At 42.7% G+C, this 18,480-nt stretch overlaps 1 protein-coding gene across 1 annotated transcript in view; it reads left to right on the plus strand.

Moving 5' to 3' along the window:
- The window catches only part of frmpd2 (FERM and PDZ domain containing 2), a gene marked incomplete at both ends in the record, with an annotated part of 35,416 nt that extends 17,693 nt beyond the window's left edge, over nt 1–17,723 (plus strand). Inside the window, 13 exons of the mRNA XM_084078137.1 lie at nt 459–553; nt 1,490–1,588; nt 2,368–2,475; nt 2,913–3,029; nt 4,343–4,492; nt 6,122–6,300; nt 7,839–7,940; nt 9,122–9,203; nt 10,467–10,552; nt 11,469–11,664; nt 16,661–16,902; nt 17,384–17,450; nt 17,677–17,723. Coding sequence (XP_083934263.1) covers nt 459–553; nt 1,490–1,588; nt 2,368–2,475; nt 2,913–3,029; nt 4,343–4,492; nt 6,122–6,300; nt 7,839–7,940; nt 9,122–9,203; nt 10,467–10,552; nt 11,469–11,664; nt 16,661–16,902; nt 17,384–17,450; nt 17,677–17,723 — 1,570 coding nt within the window. The remainder of the gene's footprint in view (nt 1–458; nt 554–1,489; nt 1,589–2,367; nt 2,476–2,912; nt 3,030–4,342; nt 4,493–6,121; nt 6,301–7,838; nt 7,941–9,121; nt 9,204–10,466; nt 10,553–11,468; nt 11,665–16,660; nt 16,903–17,383; nt 17,451–17,676) is intronic.
- Nucleotides 17,724–18,480: the final 757 nt, after the last annotated feature.

Raw genomic sequence — 18,480 nt, forward strand, 5'->3', positions numbered from 1 at the left:
ATAATTATAATTTCTCTCTGCTACGCTCTGCTCCACATTTCCTCCCCTGACGGAGATAACACCTACGCGGGTGTGTGCGTGTGTGCGTGTGTGCGTGTGTGTGTGTGTGTGTGTCAGACTGTGAAATTATGCTCAGACTGTTAGCTTTCCTGTTTAATTATTTCATCTTCCCCCTCTTAGCAATTAATATCTATCTATCTGTCTGTCTCTCTCGCACACACGCACACACACACACACACACACACACACACACACACACACACACACACACACACACACACACACACACACACACACACACACACACACACACGCATTTTTTGCACCTGCTGACTAATCATGCATCATGCACCTTTCTGGAAAACAGCTTATGCAAATCACTTCTTTACACCTGTAAAACCAGTGATGTGACAATAACGTTGATTGTGATGATGTGTGTGTCTCTATGTGGTGTGCAGTACCGGCTCCAGCAGTCATCCCAGCAGCACAGGGATGCGTTCCCCAGCCTGCTCCCAGAAGAGTGGATGTGAAGGCCCCGTCGTGGCCACCAGAGGTACATTACTGTACTGTGTATGTGATGAAGAGAACGGTACAGTACTGCAGCACACAGACAATTTAGCAATATTCATTGGTGCAAACAACGTTTGCACCAATGAATATTGCTAAATTGTCCGTGCGCTGCAGTACTCTGTCATGCGTAGTCCTGTTGCAGACCTGCGTAGTTCATCTGCTGAACGGTAGGGAAACAGATAAGGGACAACTTTACCTTTACCTTGTTTCACCTCATGGAAGGTGGCAACCCTACCAACCAATGATCTCAAGCTGGTGTCAGCCTAAACATCTAAATTGTGTCTTGAAAAAGTACTTTTATAGGCTCTGCTTTTGCATTTTGAAATCCATTTATTGATTCCATTTTTACCTCAGAATGGACACCTTTCATTGTGCTGCTAGGCGTGAGAGGTTCAAGCAGCATGAAGAGTCACACAGAGAAAGCAGGCTCTGCACAGCTGATGTCATTAAACCTATTAGCTGAGAGGAAACCGGCAGAGGATAACGGCCCGACAGGTTTAAAAGTGTTGGAACCACTCCAGGGCTGGAGGCTATATTTAGGCTGCTCCGTCACTATGCCCACCACCTGCGACGAAACCATTACTTAAATTAACTTTGATGTTGATCCAACAGAATGAAGATAATCATTATTATTCTAAATTTTGTCGTCTTATGTGAGTTTTGGATAACTCATTACAGTCATTAAGACTAAAAAGGATCTATGGAAAATAATCTTTTTATTTGTATTGTTATAAAAATACATTCAAGTTAGTTTTTTACCTGAGCGCCGCTGCACTTAGGCAAATTCCAATCAACTGTTGACATGGCAATACGTTATTGAGTTGTGAGTTTCATTTAAATGTTGCAGCTATCAATCCTTCACTAGTATTCGTAGTTCATCAAGTGTATATATTTATACTGTGTGTTTTATGTCCAACAGATACCCCCACTAAACAAGTCTACCAGATACCCTCCCACCCAAACGCAGAGAGAGAAGTCATCTGCTTGTCCTTAAAGAAAGACCCAAAGCTTGGCCTTGGTAAGCATTCACACATACAACTACACATGAACAAACCACACATGGCAGTCAAACTCTACTTCTCCGGTACAGCGCTAGCGGTTCTCAAACTCTACTGGATCAGGGCCCCACTTGAAAATCATTGAAAGTGTTCACGGCCCACGCATCTGACCACTTCACATGTTAAGGGGTCAGATGGGACCCAACATAAGGAACTAACATAGTATAACATAGTTAAGTTAATCGGTATCACAATGAAAACACATATTCAACGTTTTAAAGGAAAAATACCATGTTTTTTAATTATTTTTACATATTAAAAAAGATATACTAACGTTATATTATCATTCAAATATCAGTGCTTTGCCAATTATTTGGGGGCCCACTTGCAATATCCTCATGGCCCACAGGCTAGGAATCGCTAAAGTGCATTCAATATGCAAATAGGTGGCATTAGAGATACATTTTAGCTGTTTAATGGTACACTGTGTTGATTCATGCAGACAGTTAGGTAAGGTGAAGCATTAAGGTCATTATGCACACGCGCTAATGTGAATATACGCAAAATTCGGACTTGGTCCGAATAAATAAAAGACGCTTTTTCGCTCCGCGAAACGGATGTGGAAGCTTGCATTGACTTTATAAGGTATAAACGTATTATTCGCATGAAATAATCGCCCCCGGTGTGTAAGGATGTTTCTATCATCTTTACATATTTTTCTTTAAACGTTTTATCATACCTTGTACCTACCTTGCATGTCCACAGCTGTGTTTTGCTGAAGAGTGTTGTTTCTCTCCAGGCATAGTGATTGTAGGAGAGGACACGGTCAGCCGGTATGACCTAGGAATCTTTGTTGCCTCGGTCGTTCCCGGAGGGCCTGCAGATAAGGACGGACGCATTAAAAAAGGTAGAACAGTTCCACGCCTGGGACCTCAATTTTGACACTGATGTCAGGACCCTATGGCCCTCTAGTTAAAGGTTGCTAACATTCGTGCTACCACAGTTTAACACACAACAGCAAAGTAATTTGCTTAACGGTTTGATAGTAGATAGTATGTTTGTCATTAATCAAACCTGCACAATGTCAATGGAATATTTACTGTAACTGTACACTCTTACGTCAGCAGAGCCACTACTTAGGAGCTGTGTACACTGAGGCTGTGTACATTGTCTGTCTTTCTGTCTGTCTGTCTGTCTGTCTGTCTGTCAGGGTCCCTCACTGTCTGTCTCAAAGAAGACATACACAGTAGAGTGAACAGCGTGTGTTATAATTGTACATGCTTTTGAACTCACTCTGCGTCTCTCTCTGTGTTTGTCCGTCCGTGTTTGACCTTTTGCCCCCAGGAGGTCGTCTCATCTCCCTGAACCAGACCAGCCTGGAGGGCATGACCTTCAGCGAGGCCGCAGAGGTCATGCAGAACAGCCCCGACGAAGTCCAACTCATCATCTCGCAGGCAAAAGGTAGAGAGGGGTGTGTGTGTGCGTGTGAGAGAGAGAGAGAGAGAGAGAGAGAGAGAGAGACAGAGAGAGAGAGACAGAGAGAGAGAGAGAGAGAGAGAGAGAGAGAGAGAGAGAGAGAGAGAGACACACAGGGACACAGAGAGAGAAAGGAGACTGACATGGTTAGTGTGTACATGCGTGCTTGCATGTGTGTGTCTGTGTCTAACCCTATTATTCCCAACAGTGTTTGACAAAGTATAGATAATCCTGGTCAAACGTTAAAATCACACCCTGTGTGAAGGAAGCGGTGCCTTTGGGGCGGGGCTTAACTCATTGCAGTTCGTCCCTATTGGTGGTCTGAGTCCACGTACCAAATTGTTACTTGGTAGCATGCTGCAAACTGGAATGATGGCTGTTTAAAGCCCAGCCAATGGGCAGACAGAGGGGGCGGGGCTTAAGTAATTACAGTTCGTCCCTATTGGTGGTTTGAGGCCATGTACAAAATTTGAACTCCGTAGCATGCTGCGAACTTGAGTTATGGCTGTTTGAAGGCCAGCCAATGGGAAGACAGAGGGGGCGGGGCTTCAGCAATTCATGCTGGTCCCTATTGGTGGTCTAAGTCCACATACCAAATGTGGACTTGGTGGCATGCTGCAAACTGGAGTTATAGCTGTTTAAAATCCCGTGCTCATACGGGCGCTGGGGGTCCCTGGACCCCTCTTTGATAACTTCAGCAATTCATGCTCGTCCCTATTGGTGGTCTAAGTCCACATACCAAATTTGGCCTTGGTGGCATGCTGCAAACTGGAGTTATAGCTGTTTAAAATCCCGTGCTCATCCCGTGCTTCCACGGACATAATGTGCTCATCCCGTGCTTCCACGGACATAACATACGCTGGGGGTCCCTGCACCCCTCTTTGATAAGCAGTGGCACGTGTGGGCAATAAGAGGAGAGATGGCAGAGGCAAGCTCCATGTGTGTGTGTGTGTGTGTGTGTGTGTGTGTGTGTGTGTGTGTGTGTGTGTGTGTGTGTGTGTGTGTGTGTGTGTGTGTGTGTGTGTGTGTGTGTGTGTGTGTGTGTGCGTGTGTTTGTATGTGTTGCTTCTTTGCCGTGCTCATCTCGTGCTGATACGGACGGACGGACGGACGGACGGACATACGGACAAAGTCAAGTGTAGAGCGGTTGGCAACGCTAAAAACACAATAAAACAGAGGAGCATATTCAAACACAGTGGCCTCCAGACAAACAGCCACATACCTCTATCAGCAGCACATTGTTGTGATACGATGCCCTCAAACGCATCAATGGACAACACGTTTGTGTCTAATTTCAGATCTTTTCGTAGATTATTCCGTGCCCAAGGTGCATAGTAGGGAAATGCCGTTTTCCCAAGATCTGTCAAAGCCCGGGTTACATTATAAACCAACCAGCTGGAGGGGCGTAGCTGGTCACTACCAGAACGGGGACAGAGAAGGGGACAGAGGTAAGGTGGCCGTTTAACCCAGCATGGCTTTTATAGATCAAAATAAACCAGTGCTGTTGTCAGATAGAGGTCAAACTCACCAAATCATAAAGGATGCAATGGTGAGTAAGCGACTATATTTGTAATGAAACAGATACATTGTGGTACATTGAATCAAGCCTCTGCAAAATGAAAGGGGGCTGCAAGCATGATCGTTGTTGTCGGGCAGAAACCTCCTATCCCCATATTCAAACTTTTTGTGTTTTATTGTAAATTAACGCCCTACATGACCATACTACAGCGTCACACAAAAGCATCAAAAGTAGCAGATCTGCAAGCTCGAAACGAGGCACGAAGCGACACGTTTCGAGCTTGCAGATCTGCTACTTTAGCTATTTTTGTTATTGGAATCCTGAAAAGTAACAGTTTTGGACTGTATGAGGTTTCCACCCAACAAAGACGTTATATGATATTATGCATGCACAACCACTGCAAAATCATCAGTGTTTTAATTTAACGGTTTTTACGGGTTCGGCCCCAAAGAGGCCAGCCGTGTAGAACAGCATTGGTCTGTACAGTATGTATAACGCATGATGCTGCTCCAGTACGCCAGTCACACGCTGCTACACCACTCACAGCTCAGACACTTTGGCACTCAGCTGTTGAGCTGCTGTGTCAGTCACAGCTCGGCAACGTCACCACACAAAGCTCACGTTTGCATGTTGGCACATCATTGGTGAGGTGTTGGCAAACTTGGCATTGCTAAAGAAACATTATATGCATATCGCTGCTCAACTGACGCCGCTGCTACGCCAGTCACAGCTCGCCTCATGCTGCTAAAGCCCACGCTAGCACATTAGCGCAACATTAGTGCTTCATTCGCAAACTGCACACCTAGTAACTTGCTACTAAAGGATTGCACAAGGAAGCCATGCCGTTATTAGATACTGTCTTATTTGCTATAGAAAAAAAAGAAAAGGGCGGGTCATGTTGGTGGGGTGGTGTACTGTTTTTGTTTTTTTGTTTTTTTTATAGAGGAGAACTCTACAGCATACACATAACTTTTTGGACTTCCCTGCAGACTTCAAAATAAATACCCGCTGATTCAGCGCATTTACATGCCTGTCCAAAAAGACAAGCTACAGCCTCTCTTAAAAAGTCAAAAACTATTTGGAGAACAAGCTGAACTGCAAACTGAGACTGGAATCAAACCGTTGTTTATTGTTATTCGGTGAGGGATGGTCAATCTTTTTTATCAGTTGGGTAAAATTGATTAATGTCACAGGGAGTATCAAAGCTTCTTATTTCAGAGCACTTTAAAATGCAGTGACCTCCAGTGACCCTAATTCAAAACACTGAACAGCCCCTTAAACCACGACTTTGTTAGTTAACAACTTAAACCCAAATTAGCCTAAACTATATAGTTCACTGGAACCCCTTCGGTTTTCTGTCTACACTATCTTCTCCAAAAATAGCCCAGTACAAGCTCACAGCCCGCCGACTCGTTAAGAGCTTGTAGATCTTCTATTTCTGCCGAGTGTTCACCCCAGAAATAGGGACGCTAGGGTTCAAGAGGCTCACAGTATTACACGTCTAAACATTCACACAAACTCCATCTTGTCTCTCTATTGTTTTCTTCGCTCACCCCAGGTGTGGTGATGAGCACCAACAACCTGCTGAGGGACTTTGAGTCTCCGCCCGCGGTGGCGGCGCCTCATCGCCGCTCACGAGAGGACAGCCTGGACGAGATCGTGTCCGTCATGATGGCACCGAAGACGGGCTCCAGGCTGAGTGTCCCCACGGACGTACGCATCCTCAACATCGCACAGGTAGGGGACATGAATGAGGCGGTGAAAAAAATGCAGTGAAGTAAAAGTGTCAATATTGCAATGTAGAAATACTCTGTTCCAAGTACAAGTCCGGTAATCTGAATTTAAGTTTAATTAAAAATTAAAACAAGACCCCAATGCGTATACTGTAGGTTTCCACCAGAAAGGGTCTAAAGGAGACATTGACATTTAGGGGCTTTGACTACATTGTGTTGAGTTGGTCTGTCCAGAACATTTCTCTCTGTGACTGTCATTTGGGGACGTTGCCCCGTGTAGGGGCAGTATCGTGTTCTATGCCCACAACGCACAGGGTTGATGGGGAACTATCAGGCATCAGCTACTGTATATGAATGTTATGTTAGGTTATGCTTTGTTTTATGTTAATTTATGTCCATGTTGTCACGTCACGTTTGTGTTTTGTTTTGTCGATGTGTTAAAGTCTTAACCAATCAATCCTCTGGTGTTGTGCATATAGGGCGGGTTTCCTAAAAGTGGAAAAATACTCTGTTCCAAGTAGTCCGGTAATCTGAATTTAAGTTTAATTTGAGTAAAAGTGCAAAATATACTTAAAGTACACATTATGCAGATTGTCCCATTTCACAAGTTTTCAAATGTATAAAATGTATAAAAATCTTTTGAAAATAGCCGATCTACAAGCTCACAATGCGAGCTTGTATCGGCCAGTTTTCAGGCCAGTTTTCGAAACTGTCCTGAAAAAACATCTATCAAAAGACCACAAGGGGAGTTAGATTGTAATTCCCACTGAAACTTAAAGGTGTTTTTCCTTTTCATCCTTTGTACATATAGTTGTTTGTATTTGTTGATGACAATTTATATTAGGACATTTTATGTTGATGAATTGAATAAATAGGGCCACAATGGAAACTAGTCCCCAGGACTTTTTTTTGTGTTATCCTTTTAGCCTAATATGACTTACTGCACCTCCGTGCTGTTTACATTCCTGATTAATAAAGTATTCAATCAATCAATCAATCAATCAATATATAGGCTCTATGCACAGCAGCCATATTATCACTTCCTTCACAGGTGTTACCAATGATACTAATGAAGGCTCTGTTCCATTTAGTGTAGCACAGTGGTTTCCACGACCCCCACAACTCTGAGAGTGTACAAATGGAACCAAATGGACCATTACGGGTCCATTTGGTTCCATTTGTACACTCTCAGAGTTACACACCTGTAAGGGGCCATTTGGAAGCCCATGAGGGTCCCTGGACCCCAACTGTAGACCCACTGGTGTAACAGAGTGTTTCCAGTGGGCCAACATGCACAATATCAGCACCCTGACTCTGTTTGACCAGAATGGAACAGAGCCTTCATTAGTATCATTGGTAACACCTGTGAATGTCTTCATAATATGGCTGCTGTGAATAGAGCCTATTATTTTAGGTTAGTTTTGAGTTTGGGGACTGATGGACAACAGGGTTGTGGGTGGGGTGGGGTGGAGGCGGTGTCACATTTAATCGATAACAGTGTTGATTTTATGGATGGATCATTGTGTTGTGTGTGTGTGTCAGGATGGATGTTCTCTGGCCTCATCATCTCTGAGTGTTGACAGACCAGAGGAGGTCATTGTGGAGCTGAGGAAGACAGCAGGAAGTCTGGGTTTCAGCATCGCTGTGAGTCCTGCACACACACATGCACACGCACGTCACACACACACACACACACACACACACACACACACACACACACACACACACACACACCCTCTATCGGCAATCTGATTAACCCCTGGGCCTGGCCGATTAGATAGAAAGAGAGAGAGAGAGAGAGAGAGAGAGAGTTAGCTTCCTCTCTCCTCTATTCTCTCCTTCTCCTTTAATCTCCCCTACAACATACGCTCACCAACTTCATTAAAGATACATGGTCCATAGCAACGTTAAAAAAAACAGACAATACAAAAACAAACAAGGGCGAACATTCAAGTCCATTCAAATCCTAATTTCATATTAAGGCTTACGCGGCCAATGGTTCGGACAGCCTACACACACAAACGCAGTACAGTAGGGCAGGTGGACACACCGACACTGACAAACATTTGGCTTGCACTGCGATTATATGCTACATTTAGTTCATGCATTGTGCTTTTAATACTGTAGCACCGCCACAAGTGGGCAGTATACACAGGGGTACAGCTCTGAACAGTGTGGTCTACACAGAAGCTGAACACATACTCGCCCGTTTTTCACTTTCCCAAAATGTATCTGTTTATTAGCGTTTTTATGTAAAATAATTGGGGCTATGGGAGCTATCGTCGCCATGCTTATAGCCGTCGCCATGGTTACAGCCCCACAAGCTATGGGAGGAAGGGGTCCGTCCTCCTTGGGGTCAAAAAGGTTTGGGACTATTGCTGTACAGCACAGCACATAACCCAACGTCTGTTAATACTTTGACTGCACACATCCCCGGGTATGGACTAGTGGAGAGAATTTAAAGGAGAGCATTAAAACAAGACCCCAATGCGTATACTGTAGGTTTCCACCAGAAAGGGTCTAAAGGAGACATTGACATTTAGGGGCTTTGACTACATTGTGTTGAGTTGGTCTGTCCAGAACATTTCTCTCTGTGACTGTCATTTGGGGACGTTGCCCCGTGTAGGGGCAGTATCGTGTTCTATGCCCACAACGCACAGGGTTGATGGGGAACCATCAGGCATCAGCTACTGTATATGAATGTTATGTTAGGTTATGATTTGTTTTATGTTAATTTATGTCCATGTTGTCACGTCACGTTTGTGTTTTGTTTTGTCGATGTGTTAAAGTCTTAACCAATCAATCCTCTGGTGTTGTGCATATAGGGCGGGTTTCCTAAAAGTGGAATCTACATCAAGACACTGGTTCCTGGTGGGCCCGCTGAGAGGGACGGACGCATACGATCAGGTATCATGTCTATTCTTCCAATAATAGAATATAATTATAGTAGAATAACAGTAATAAAATAAAATAAAATAAAATAAAATATCTAATTACCAAAGAACTGTTCCCATTGAATAATCACATACAAAACACGAAGGCACGGTGTTGAATTGTACGATTACGAAAGTTGAGAGAAATCACGACAATACTGAGACATAATAGCAGCGTTTGGCCCCTAAATATGGATATATCCACCACCTCTTGTACCACTGTACATGCAGACAATGTACAATGTGGACGCCATGAAAGGATTTGTGCAAGATGCACGTTGAAATAATATGCAGCAGTGGTCCGGGGACCACCAGTGGTCCTTGAGGGGGTTCCAGGTGGTCCCCAGCTAAATGATGGAGAGTAATCAAATGGACCCTTATAGATCTTTAACTCTTGAGAGTGTAAAATGAAACCAAATGGACCCGTAAGCGTCCATTTGGTTTCATTTTACGCTCTCGGGAGTTAAATTATTGTCAAACACCTGCATTACTTAATTAAATAATTGTTATTTTGATCAACGTTTGCCTGTTATCTCTCCAAATGGTACCAACATCAAAACAGCATGGAATTGTGGACAAAATCATATCCAACGATAACACAATATTCCAAGTTTTGGGTCTGAGAGACTAAATCTCATCAAACGGTGGTTCCGTGGCTCAAATGCCGAATAAATAATGGTGCTTGATATGAAAAGGGTTGAAAACACTGATATACAGTACAGGCTATATCTGCACAGCACAGTCACAATGCTGTTCAGAATGAGCAGATAAGTAGGGCATAGGATCTGTATACCATGAACAGATATGCATAAATATACAGTATGTACAGTGGAGAGGACAGAGAATGGGGCTGAGCTTGGCCACAGGGCTCCAGAACAGAACATTCAGTGATATATGACCACAGTAGATAATATACTTCTATTAACGTTTCAGCACATTCACATTCATTGGGCACATGTCTCTAGTAATGACTGATGTTATGAAAAGGCAAAGTGAAAAGAAAATAACTGAATTTGCCCCAAGGACTTAAAAAAGATGATGAGTCATCTATCTGCTTCTCTCTCTCGCTCTCTCTCTCTCTCTCTCTCTCTCGCTCAATCTCTAAATCACTGCCTTTCTCACGCACGCACACACGCACGCACGCACGCACGCACGCACACACACACACTCTCTTTTTTTCCACATTTTCTTCGCTGTACTGAATGTGCTCTGTTGTATGTGTGTGTGTGCGTGCCAGGTGACAGGATCATAGAGGTGAATGGCATGAGGTTCCAGGGGTTCTCCTACTCGCAGGCAGTGCAGTGTCTGACCAAAACAGGAGAGGTAAACGTCACGCACATGGAACTATACTGCATCCTGCTGCCAGCTGCTTGTTACTGTAACTAGGCCTACATAATACATCCACAGGGTTCAGGATCATCTTAAGTATTGGTAGAAGTCATTTATTTTACTTGGGATCCAAACCAATGGATAATTGGGAATTCAATCAAATGTTCAGCCGTTGGGAGTTAACTGTACCAGAAATCAAATGAGGAATTAATAATTCAGTAATTCAATCAGTAGAACTGAGCATGAGCATGCTAGCTGGAAAGGATGAAACATAATCTTGAAATGCTTATATCCTCTCCACTTCTTCCAATATCCCCTCTCCTCTCCTTTTAGGATGAATTGAATACATAGAACTATACAGTACTAACACTTTTTTTGTGTTATCCTTTTAGCATTGAATGCGTAATTGTACTTGCTGTACTGCAACTTGTTAATAAAATTATCAATCAATCAATCATTCAATTAATCAATCAATCAGTGAAAAAATCAATCAATCAATCCTCTCCTCTAGGCCTGTCACAATTATTGCATAATCGCCTAATTACAATTATTTGAGATAATCACAATTATTTTGCATAATCGTCATAATGGTTTCCATGTTGAAAAATGTTCATGCATTTTCAAACTTTTCCCCAAAATGGCAGAAATATCTAATCTACAAGCTTACAGCGCTCGTTGTTAGCTTGTAGATCAGCTATTATTTAAAGTATACAATGATTAAATATGTCAGTCATTTCTTTGTATATTTAAGTTATTTGTCATAACTGCCCCAATTTTGATTATGAATACTAAAAGGCATTAATATGTATTATATATTGTATTCAATTATCATTAATCGCAATTATTTGTATGACCATTAATCATCAACTTAATGGTGACGGCCCTACTTCCCCTGTCTCCTCTCCATCAGATGGTAACATTAGTTTTGGAGAGGGATGCACTGGGTATTCCCAGGGTGTATCTGAGTCCAGACCCTTGCAGCAGTCTGTCACCTCTCAGCATCAGTCCAGACTGCTGCCAGATGAGGAACAACAGCTGTCCTGCCATCATCACCACCCCGTACACCCTCTCCAGCCGCCCAAGAGACTACTGCTTCGTCACGGATGGTAGGGTGGATGTTGTTATACTATACCCCAGCTTCCTCCTGATAGCTTTAACCACGTTAAGACCTGAGGCCGATTCTACTTAATGCCTTTTAAATCAGTAGTTCTCAAGCTTTAAAAAAAATATGTATACGTAGTTGGCCGTGGACCCCCCATCTGAAACTTATTTGTGCAAGGAACCCCCAGAAGAGAAGATTTGTGTAAAAAAAAGCTAAAAGATTCAATATTTTTCAAACACTTTCATGATTTTTTAAAACAAATCTAAAATAGAAGATGTACAAGCTCGCAGTGACGCACCGTGAGCTTGTATATCTGCTATTTTTGAGAACCACTGTTCTAAACCAATGTTCTAAATCCTAAGAGTTTTCAAAAAAACGTATGTCGCTATACAGTATATAGCTAAAATCTAAAATGACACAGATGCTTTCCCGGTTTTAATGGGTTAACCACATTAACCCTGGCATCGCCTATTTTGGTCAAATGTTCAAACATTGCAAAAGATAGCTGCAATCTTGTGATCTCGTAAATAAGCTTGATCGCTATTTATCGCATGATGAAGAGTGAGTGAGAGAGGGAGAGAGATAGATAAAGATAAAGAGGGGGAGAGAGAGAGAAAGAGAGAGGGGGGAGTAGCTCAGGTGCATGGTTCGAACCCCGGCTCCCCATGGGTTAGTGCCGAAGTGTCCTTGAGCAAGACACTAACCCCTAACTGCTCCCGAGGAGCAGATTGGAGCCTTGCATGGTTTCGTCCACCATCGGTGTGTGAATGTGTGTATGTGAATGTAATGCACATTGCAAAGGAAAGAGGCACCATATAAATGCACCATTTAAGAAAGAGAGATATTGGGTGAGAGGGAGAGAGAGAAAGAGAGAGAGAGAATGAGTGAGTGAGAGAGAGAGGTTGAAAGAGAGAGCAAGAAAGAAAGAATATTTGGAACATTTGAACCCCACCAGTACTATAGATTAAACACAAGCCTTATCAGAAGAAACCGTATCAGTAATTAAAGGGCAACTTTGCTGATTCTTATCACTTATCGTGAGTGGAGGCGCGTCGCTTTAACGGAGGCTGGCGGACATTTTCCAGCGACTAGAGAGCAAGCTCACAACACACAGAACGTGTTGGCAGATTTTCTCATGTCGTCCTCACAAGAGATGGATAAGATTCAAGTTAACCCATTAAGACAGGGAACGCATCTGTGTAATTTTTAGATTTCTTTGGCTATTCAAAAATAGCAGATATACAAGCTATTTTTTTTTTTACAATAAACCACTTGAACCCTAGAATTCCTTTCCTATGGGGAACATTAGCCGAAAATAGCAGATCTACAAGCTGCGAGGCGTTGTGAGCTTGTAGATCGTCTATTTTCGGCAAAGAGGTTTGGTGTAGGGGGGGAAAAGAGCAGATCAAGTACAAGTTTTCTAAGCATTGAGGGTTTAAGCAGTTAACTGTCTTCATGTTAATACACATCAACATGAATCCAACACTGATGATAATGCTGTCAAACAAGTATGTGACTATGAAGCTATCTATGAAATCGATGAAAAAGTTTAATCTGCAACACAATTTCATACAATATGTAGTGGGGGGTCCCTGCTTCATCTCTCCTGCAGCTAAGGGGCCCTTGGCCTGAAAAACGTTGAAGACCCCTGTTTTAGGGGTTAAGAAAAGTGTCTTGCACAGGGACACTTCGACACTTCGACACGGGCAGGCCGGGAGGTGACCTTCTGATCACACGGTGGCCTCGCTACCCACTAAGCTACGGCGGCCCCGATATAGATGTGTCGGTAGGCGAACATCTCGGATAGGCTCTATGCACAGCAGCCATATTATCACTTCTTTCACAGGTGTTACCAATGATACTAATGAAGGCTCTGTTCCATTTAGTGTAGCACAGTGGTTTCCACGACCCCCACAACTCTGAGAGTGTACAAATGGAACCAAATGATTTGTACACTCTCAGAGTTACACACCTGTAAGGGGCCATTTGGAAGCCCATGAGGGTCCCTGGACCCCAACTGTCGACCCACTGGTGTAACAGAGTGTTTCCAGTGGGCCAACATGCACAATATCAGCACTCTGACTCTGTTTGACCAGAATGGAACTGAGCCTTCATTAGCATCATTGGTAACACCTGTGAATGTCTTCATAATATGGCTGCTGTGAATAGAGCCTATTGTCTGGATAAGCGAGACTACAGAAATACAGTCAATATTCCCTGAACAATGGGAATAAATCAAAGCTCATTGAAACGTAATGCACACAATGCTAATTGCCCCTCCCAGGCAGAGCGGTGAGAGCACTAGTGACTCCTGCACAGAGACAGATTATGTCATTAGAGCTTGTTGAGTTGCGTGATGAGGCACCATTGTAAGCTGTGACATGCAAGTAGGTGTGATAAGCCCCCTTCACTGTACACTCCATGCAGTGGTGTAAAGTAACTAAGTACATGTACTGAAGTGCTGTACTTCAGTACAATGTTGAGGTATTTTTTTTACTTCACTGGTGTATTTCCAATTTTCAGTACTTTTACTTCTACTCCACTAGATCTCAGAGGCAAATATTGTACTTTTACTCCACTACAATTATTTGAACATTTTAGTTACTAGTTATGTAGATTTTGATTATTTTTACAAAACCACTTCAGCTCTATATACATTTCGGACATTTGAAAATAGCCGATCTACAAGCTCACAATGCGTCGCGATGCAACGCATTGTGAGCTTGTAGATCGGCTATTTTCAAATGATTTTTATGCTTTTGATACATTCGAGAACTTTGTGAAATGGGACATTCTGCATAATGAGTTCTTTCCACTTTTGGTACTTTAAGTACATTTTGATACCAATACTTTTGTACTTTTTCTCAAGTACATTTTTAATTCCAGACTTGTACTTAGTAAGTAACAGAGTATTCCTACATTGCAGTATTGATACTTTTACTTAAAGGAGTAGTTCACCCAAAAAAAGTCATATTTTCTATCAATTACACACCCCATGAAGCCTTGAATTCATGGATTTGTTTTTGTTTTTGTCGCATTCCTAAGCCAATAATTTGATTACCGGCGGAAAGATGCTAATGTAGACTTAAAGTAGACTCTTTGTGTCTCCTACCGGAAATTCAATCGGTAATCAAATTATTGGCTTAGGAATGTGACAAAAAACTAAACAAATCCATGAATTCAAGGTTTCATGGGGTGTGTAATTGACAGAAAATAAGATTTTTTTTGGGTGAACTACTCCTTTAAGTACAAACATGTAGTACTTTTTTCCACCACTGACTCCATGGTACCACAGGATTGCTTGCAAAACGATAAAGTATAGATCTACGACGGTGTTGCGCGCCAAAATAAAAACCCATCTACAAGCTAACAACGTGTGTGATGACCTTAGCTTGTAGATCTGCTCGCTTTGCCAAGCGACATCCTTGAGCGACGGAGCATAAATGAAGCTTTAGTGTGGGACGCTGTCAAGGTGAACCTTCACATACTTCCCCACCCACCCTCCCTCCTCATCCCCCATCTCCTGAGCCGGCACTCGCTGTCACCCCAACCCCTGACCCTCACCTTGCCCTTCTTAACGCCCGACCCTCTCTCTCTCTCTCTCTCTCTCTCTCTCTCTCTCTCTCTCTCTCTCTGCTGTCTAGGCTGCTGTCTATTGTCTCTCTCCATTTAGCTCTACTCTACTTGTCTTCGCCCCCCCCTCTCTCTCTCTCTGAGATTGTGGTCTGTTCCTGTACAATTTCTATACTTTTGAAGTTGTATTGTTGCAATGTATTCTTCTAGTAAGTTGTATAGATGACTTCTAAATAAGAGTATCTCTTCTTTAAGAGTGATGCGACAGTATTGGATTGACTCCATGTTTGTTTGCTGTACGGGTTGTTTATATGTTTATTTTCTTGCAGGCCCTTGGGCCTCAATCAGCTTAATTACCATTGATTACCTCTAATAGGCCTACTGCCTACTTATAGCCAACATGGGTAACCTGCATTCAGAGTTGATGATGGTCTGAGGAGCCGAAACGTCTACTCTCTGTGTCACTATTTTCACCATGTCACTGTTTGTTTGTTTGTTTGTTTGTTTGTTTGTTTTGCATCCAAAGAGCCTCAATGTTTGTCTAACGCTGACCTCTCGCACCTGTCTTAGTAAGCCTTGAGTTTAAGAGCACAAACCTTTCTATTTTATTTGATCCTGTTACAGTCTTCTGTTTAGAGTTTAAATGCCTTGCTCAACGGTATTCACTTCCAGCCACCCAGATTTTTTCCCCAATCAGCCAGAAGAGCTTTTGACCTTTCAAAGACACATTTTCTCCACACTAATATTTTAGTTTACACTTAGATTTAGTCTCTTTGACACAGCTACTCAATACAAATGCAGTTGTTCCCCTCCTACTCCTACACATTATTTCCCGTTGAATGCCCCCCCCCAAAACAAAAACACACACACACACACACACACACACACACACACACACACACACACACACACACACACACACACACACACACACACACACACACACACACACACACACACACACTCATTTTCCTTCGATCCCCATGTCTTTCCAGCAGTGGTGTAAAGTAACTAAGTGCATTTACTCAAGTACTGTATTTAAGTACACTTTTTGAGGATTTTGTTCTCCTTTTCAGCACTTTTACTTCAACTCCACTACATCTCAGAGGCAAACATTATACGTTTACTCCACAACAATTAATTGTAAAACTTTAGTTACTAGTTACTTTGCAGATATACATTATTATATTACAAAACACACATTAACCACTTCAGCCCTATTTCATACATAGACTATTTTCAAACATTTTAGTACTTTTACTTTTGTTACTTTAAGTATATTTTGATGCCAATACGTTTGTACTTTTACTCAAGTAACATTTTGAACACCGGCCTTTTACTTGTAACTGAGTACTTCTACACTGTGGTATTGATACCTTTATTTAAGTAAAACAAATTCAGTACTTTTTCCTCCACTTGCTTTCCAGACAACACACTGGAGGTGAGCTTGAGGAAGAACTCCAGCGGTCTGGGCTTCACCTTCGTGATGACTGAGTTGGACTCGCGGCCGGGCTCCGGCACCGGGTCCTGTAAGCCGGAGCAGCCCGGCAGCCTGGTCCGGGTCAAGCAGCTGATCCCTGGCCAGCCGGCCCACCAGAGCAGACGCATCCAAGAGGGAGACGTCATCCTGGCTGTGAACGGCCAGCCGCTGAAGGCTCTGCCCTACCCGGTAACACTTTTCATTCATACTCCCTTTTTACTCATTTCTTAGCGACGTATTCTATTGATTACTTTTTCACTTGATCGAATAATTTGAGACTTTTTTCTTTCTTTTCTCTTTTTTTTTTACAAAAGAAATGCAAAAATAAATCATTCTTGTTGACTGATCTTTTTTTTTAATGATCTTTTATCACTTAAATGACCTTAAAAATGCCTTAATTTTGTTTCATTTTAGGCATTATGTTTTCAAATCATATTCACTTGCCTATCATTGATAGGCTTACCCCAAATCCAACTCTTGATGCCGAGTGTCAAGCATTCAGTCCCAATCTCAGGGTGGAACACTATCCACAAGGCCACTGAGCTGATCAACAGTGAATCAATACATCACTCAATTATTTTAAAGCTCCTGCATGAGGTCATCAAGTTTAGTCACTTTGGTGTGGTTTTGATGCTGGTCAGATGTTGACAGTTCTATTTTCATCCACCAGAGGGTGCAACAGCTGTTCAGGACTTCACCGCCTGAGGTTCAACTGGCCCTGTGTCGGCCTGCTCCAGGTACACACACAGGCACACACACACACACACACACACACACACACACACACACACACACACACACACACACACACACACACACACACACACACACACACACACACACACACACACACACACACACACACACACACACACACACACACACACACAACCTATATAGTGTGAGAAGTATGACTACATGCTGTTCTAAGTGAAGTGTGGGTTCAATTAACTGTCCCTTTAGTATCGTGTAACATAATGCTATATGAGGAGGACCACAACATAACCTAAGATTGACCTAAACCCAATTTATGATTACAATGTAAGCATTTAGCAGATGATCTTATCCAATCTATGCATGCAAAATCAATGTAATGAACCGTCATCAACAAACAACAGTTGAGTGCAGAGTGAGAGAATGTAGTGCTTCCAATAAACGTGGATACCAGACTGTTTAAAAAACATGCGGTCTAAATAAAATGCTTAACATTTGTGGTGAAGCAAAACAAATCTTAACGACAAAAAACCCAGTAACCAACGTAGATCTGCATAGTATTACTAGCATCTATAGAAAAAGGTGTCAAGAAGGGATACACAAGGAGAGAGGAGAGCTATAGGGGGGGTGAGGTGGAGTCTGAAGAGGTGATTATTCAGACTCCAACGGAAAATGGCGAGCGAGTTTGCAGTTCTGACTGCAATGGGGAGTTTTATATATTCCACAGCTTTTGGAGCCAGGAGGGAGAAGAGTCTAGGACGCGTGGAGCGTTGGCAGTTTTCTTTTTTCTTTAGGGAAGGCTCGGAACAGACTGGCTGTGTTAGCTGATCATAGCGTACGGGGAAGGGTTGTGGGGTTGGCTCATATCCTGAAGGTATGTGGGTGCCATGCCCTTGATTGACTTCACCAGTGCAAACCCCCCCAGGCGCTCTCAGTAAAAATAAACAAACAACCAAACTCTAGCATAATTTGAGGATCTCCCAAATAAAATAACTCCATTATCCAACTGGATTTACGTTACCGTTCCTTTAACTGATGGAAAAAATCCTTTAA

Source organism: Gymnoscopelus microlampas (genome assembly GCF_963454915.1).
Source record: "Gymnoscopelus microlampas genome assembly, chromosome: 14".
NCBI classification, from domain to species: domain Eukaryota; kingdom Metazoa; phylum Chordata; class Actinopteri; order Myctophiformes; family Myctophidae; genus Gymnoscopelus; species Gymnoscopelus microlampas.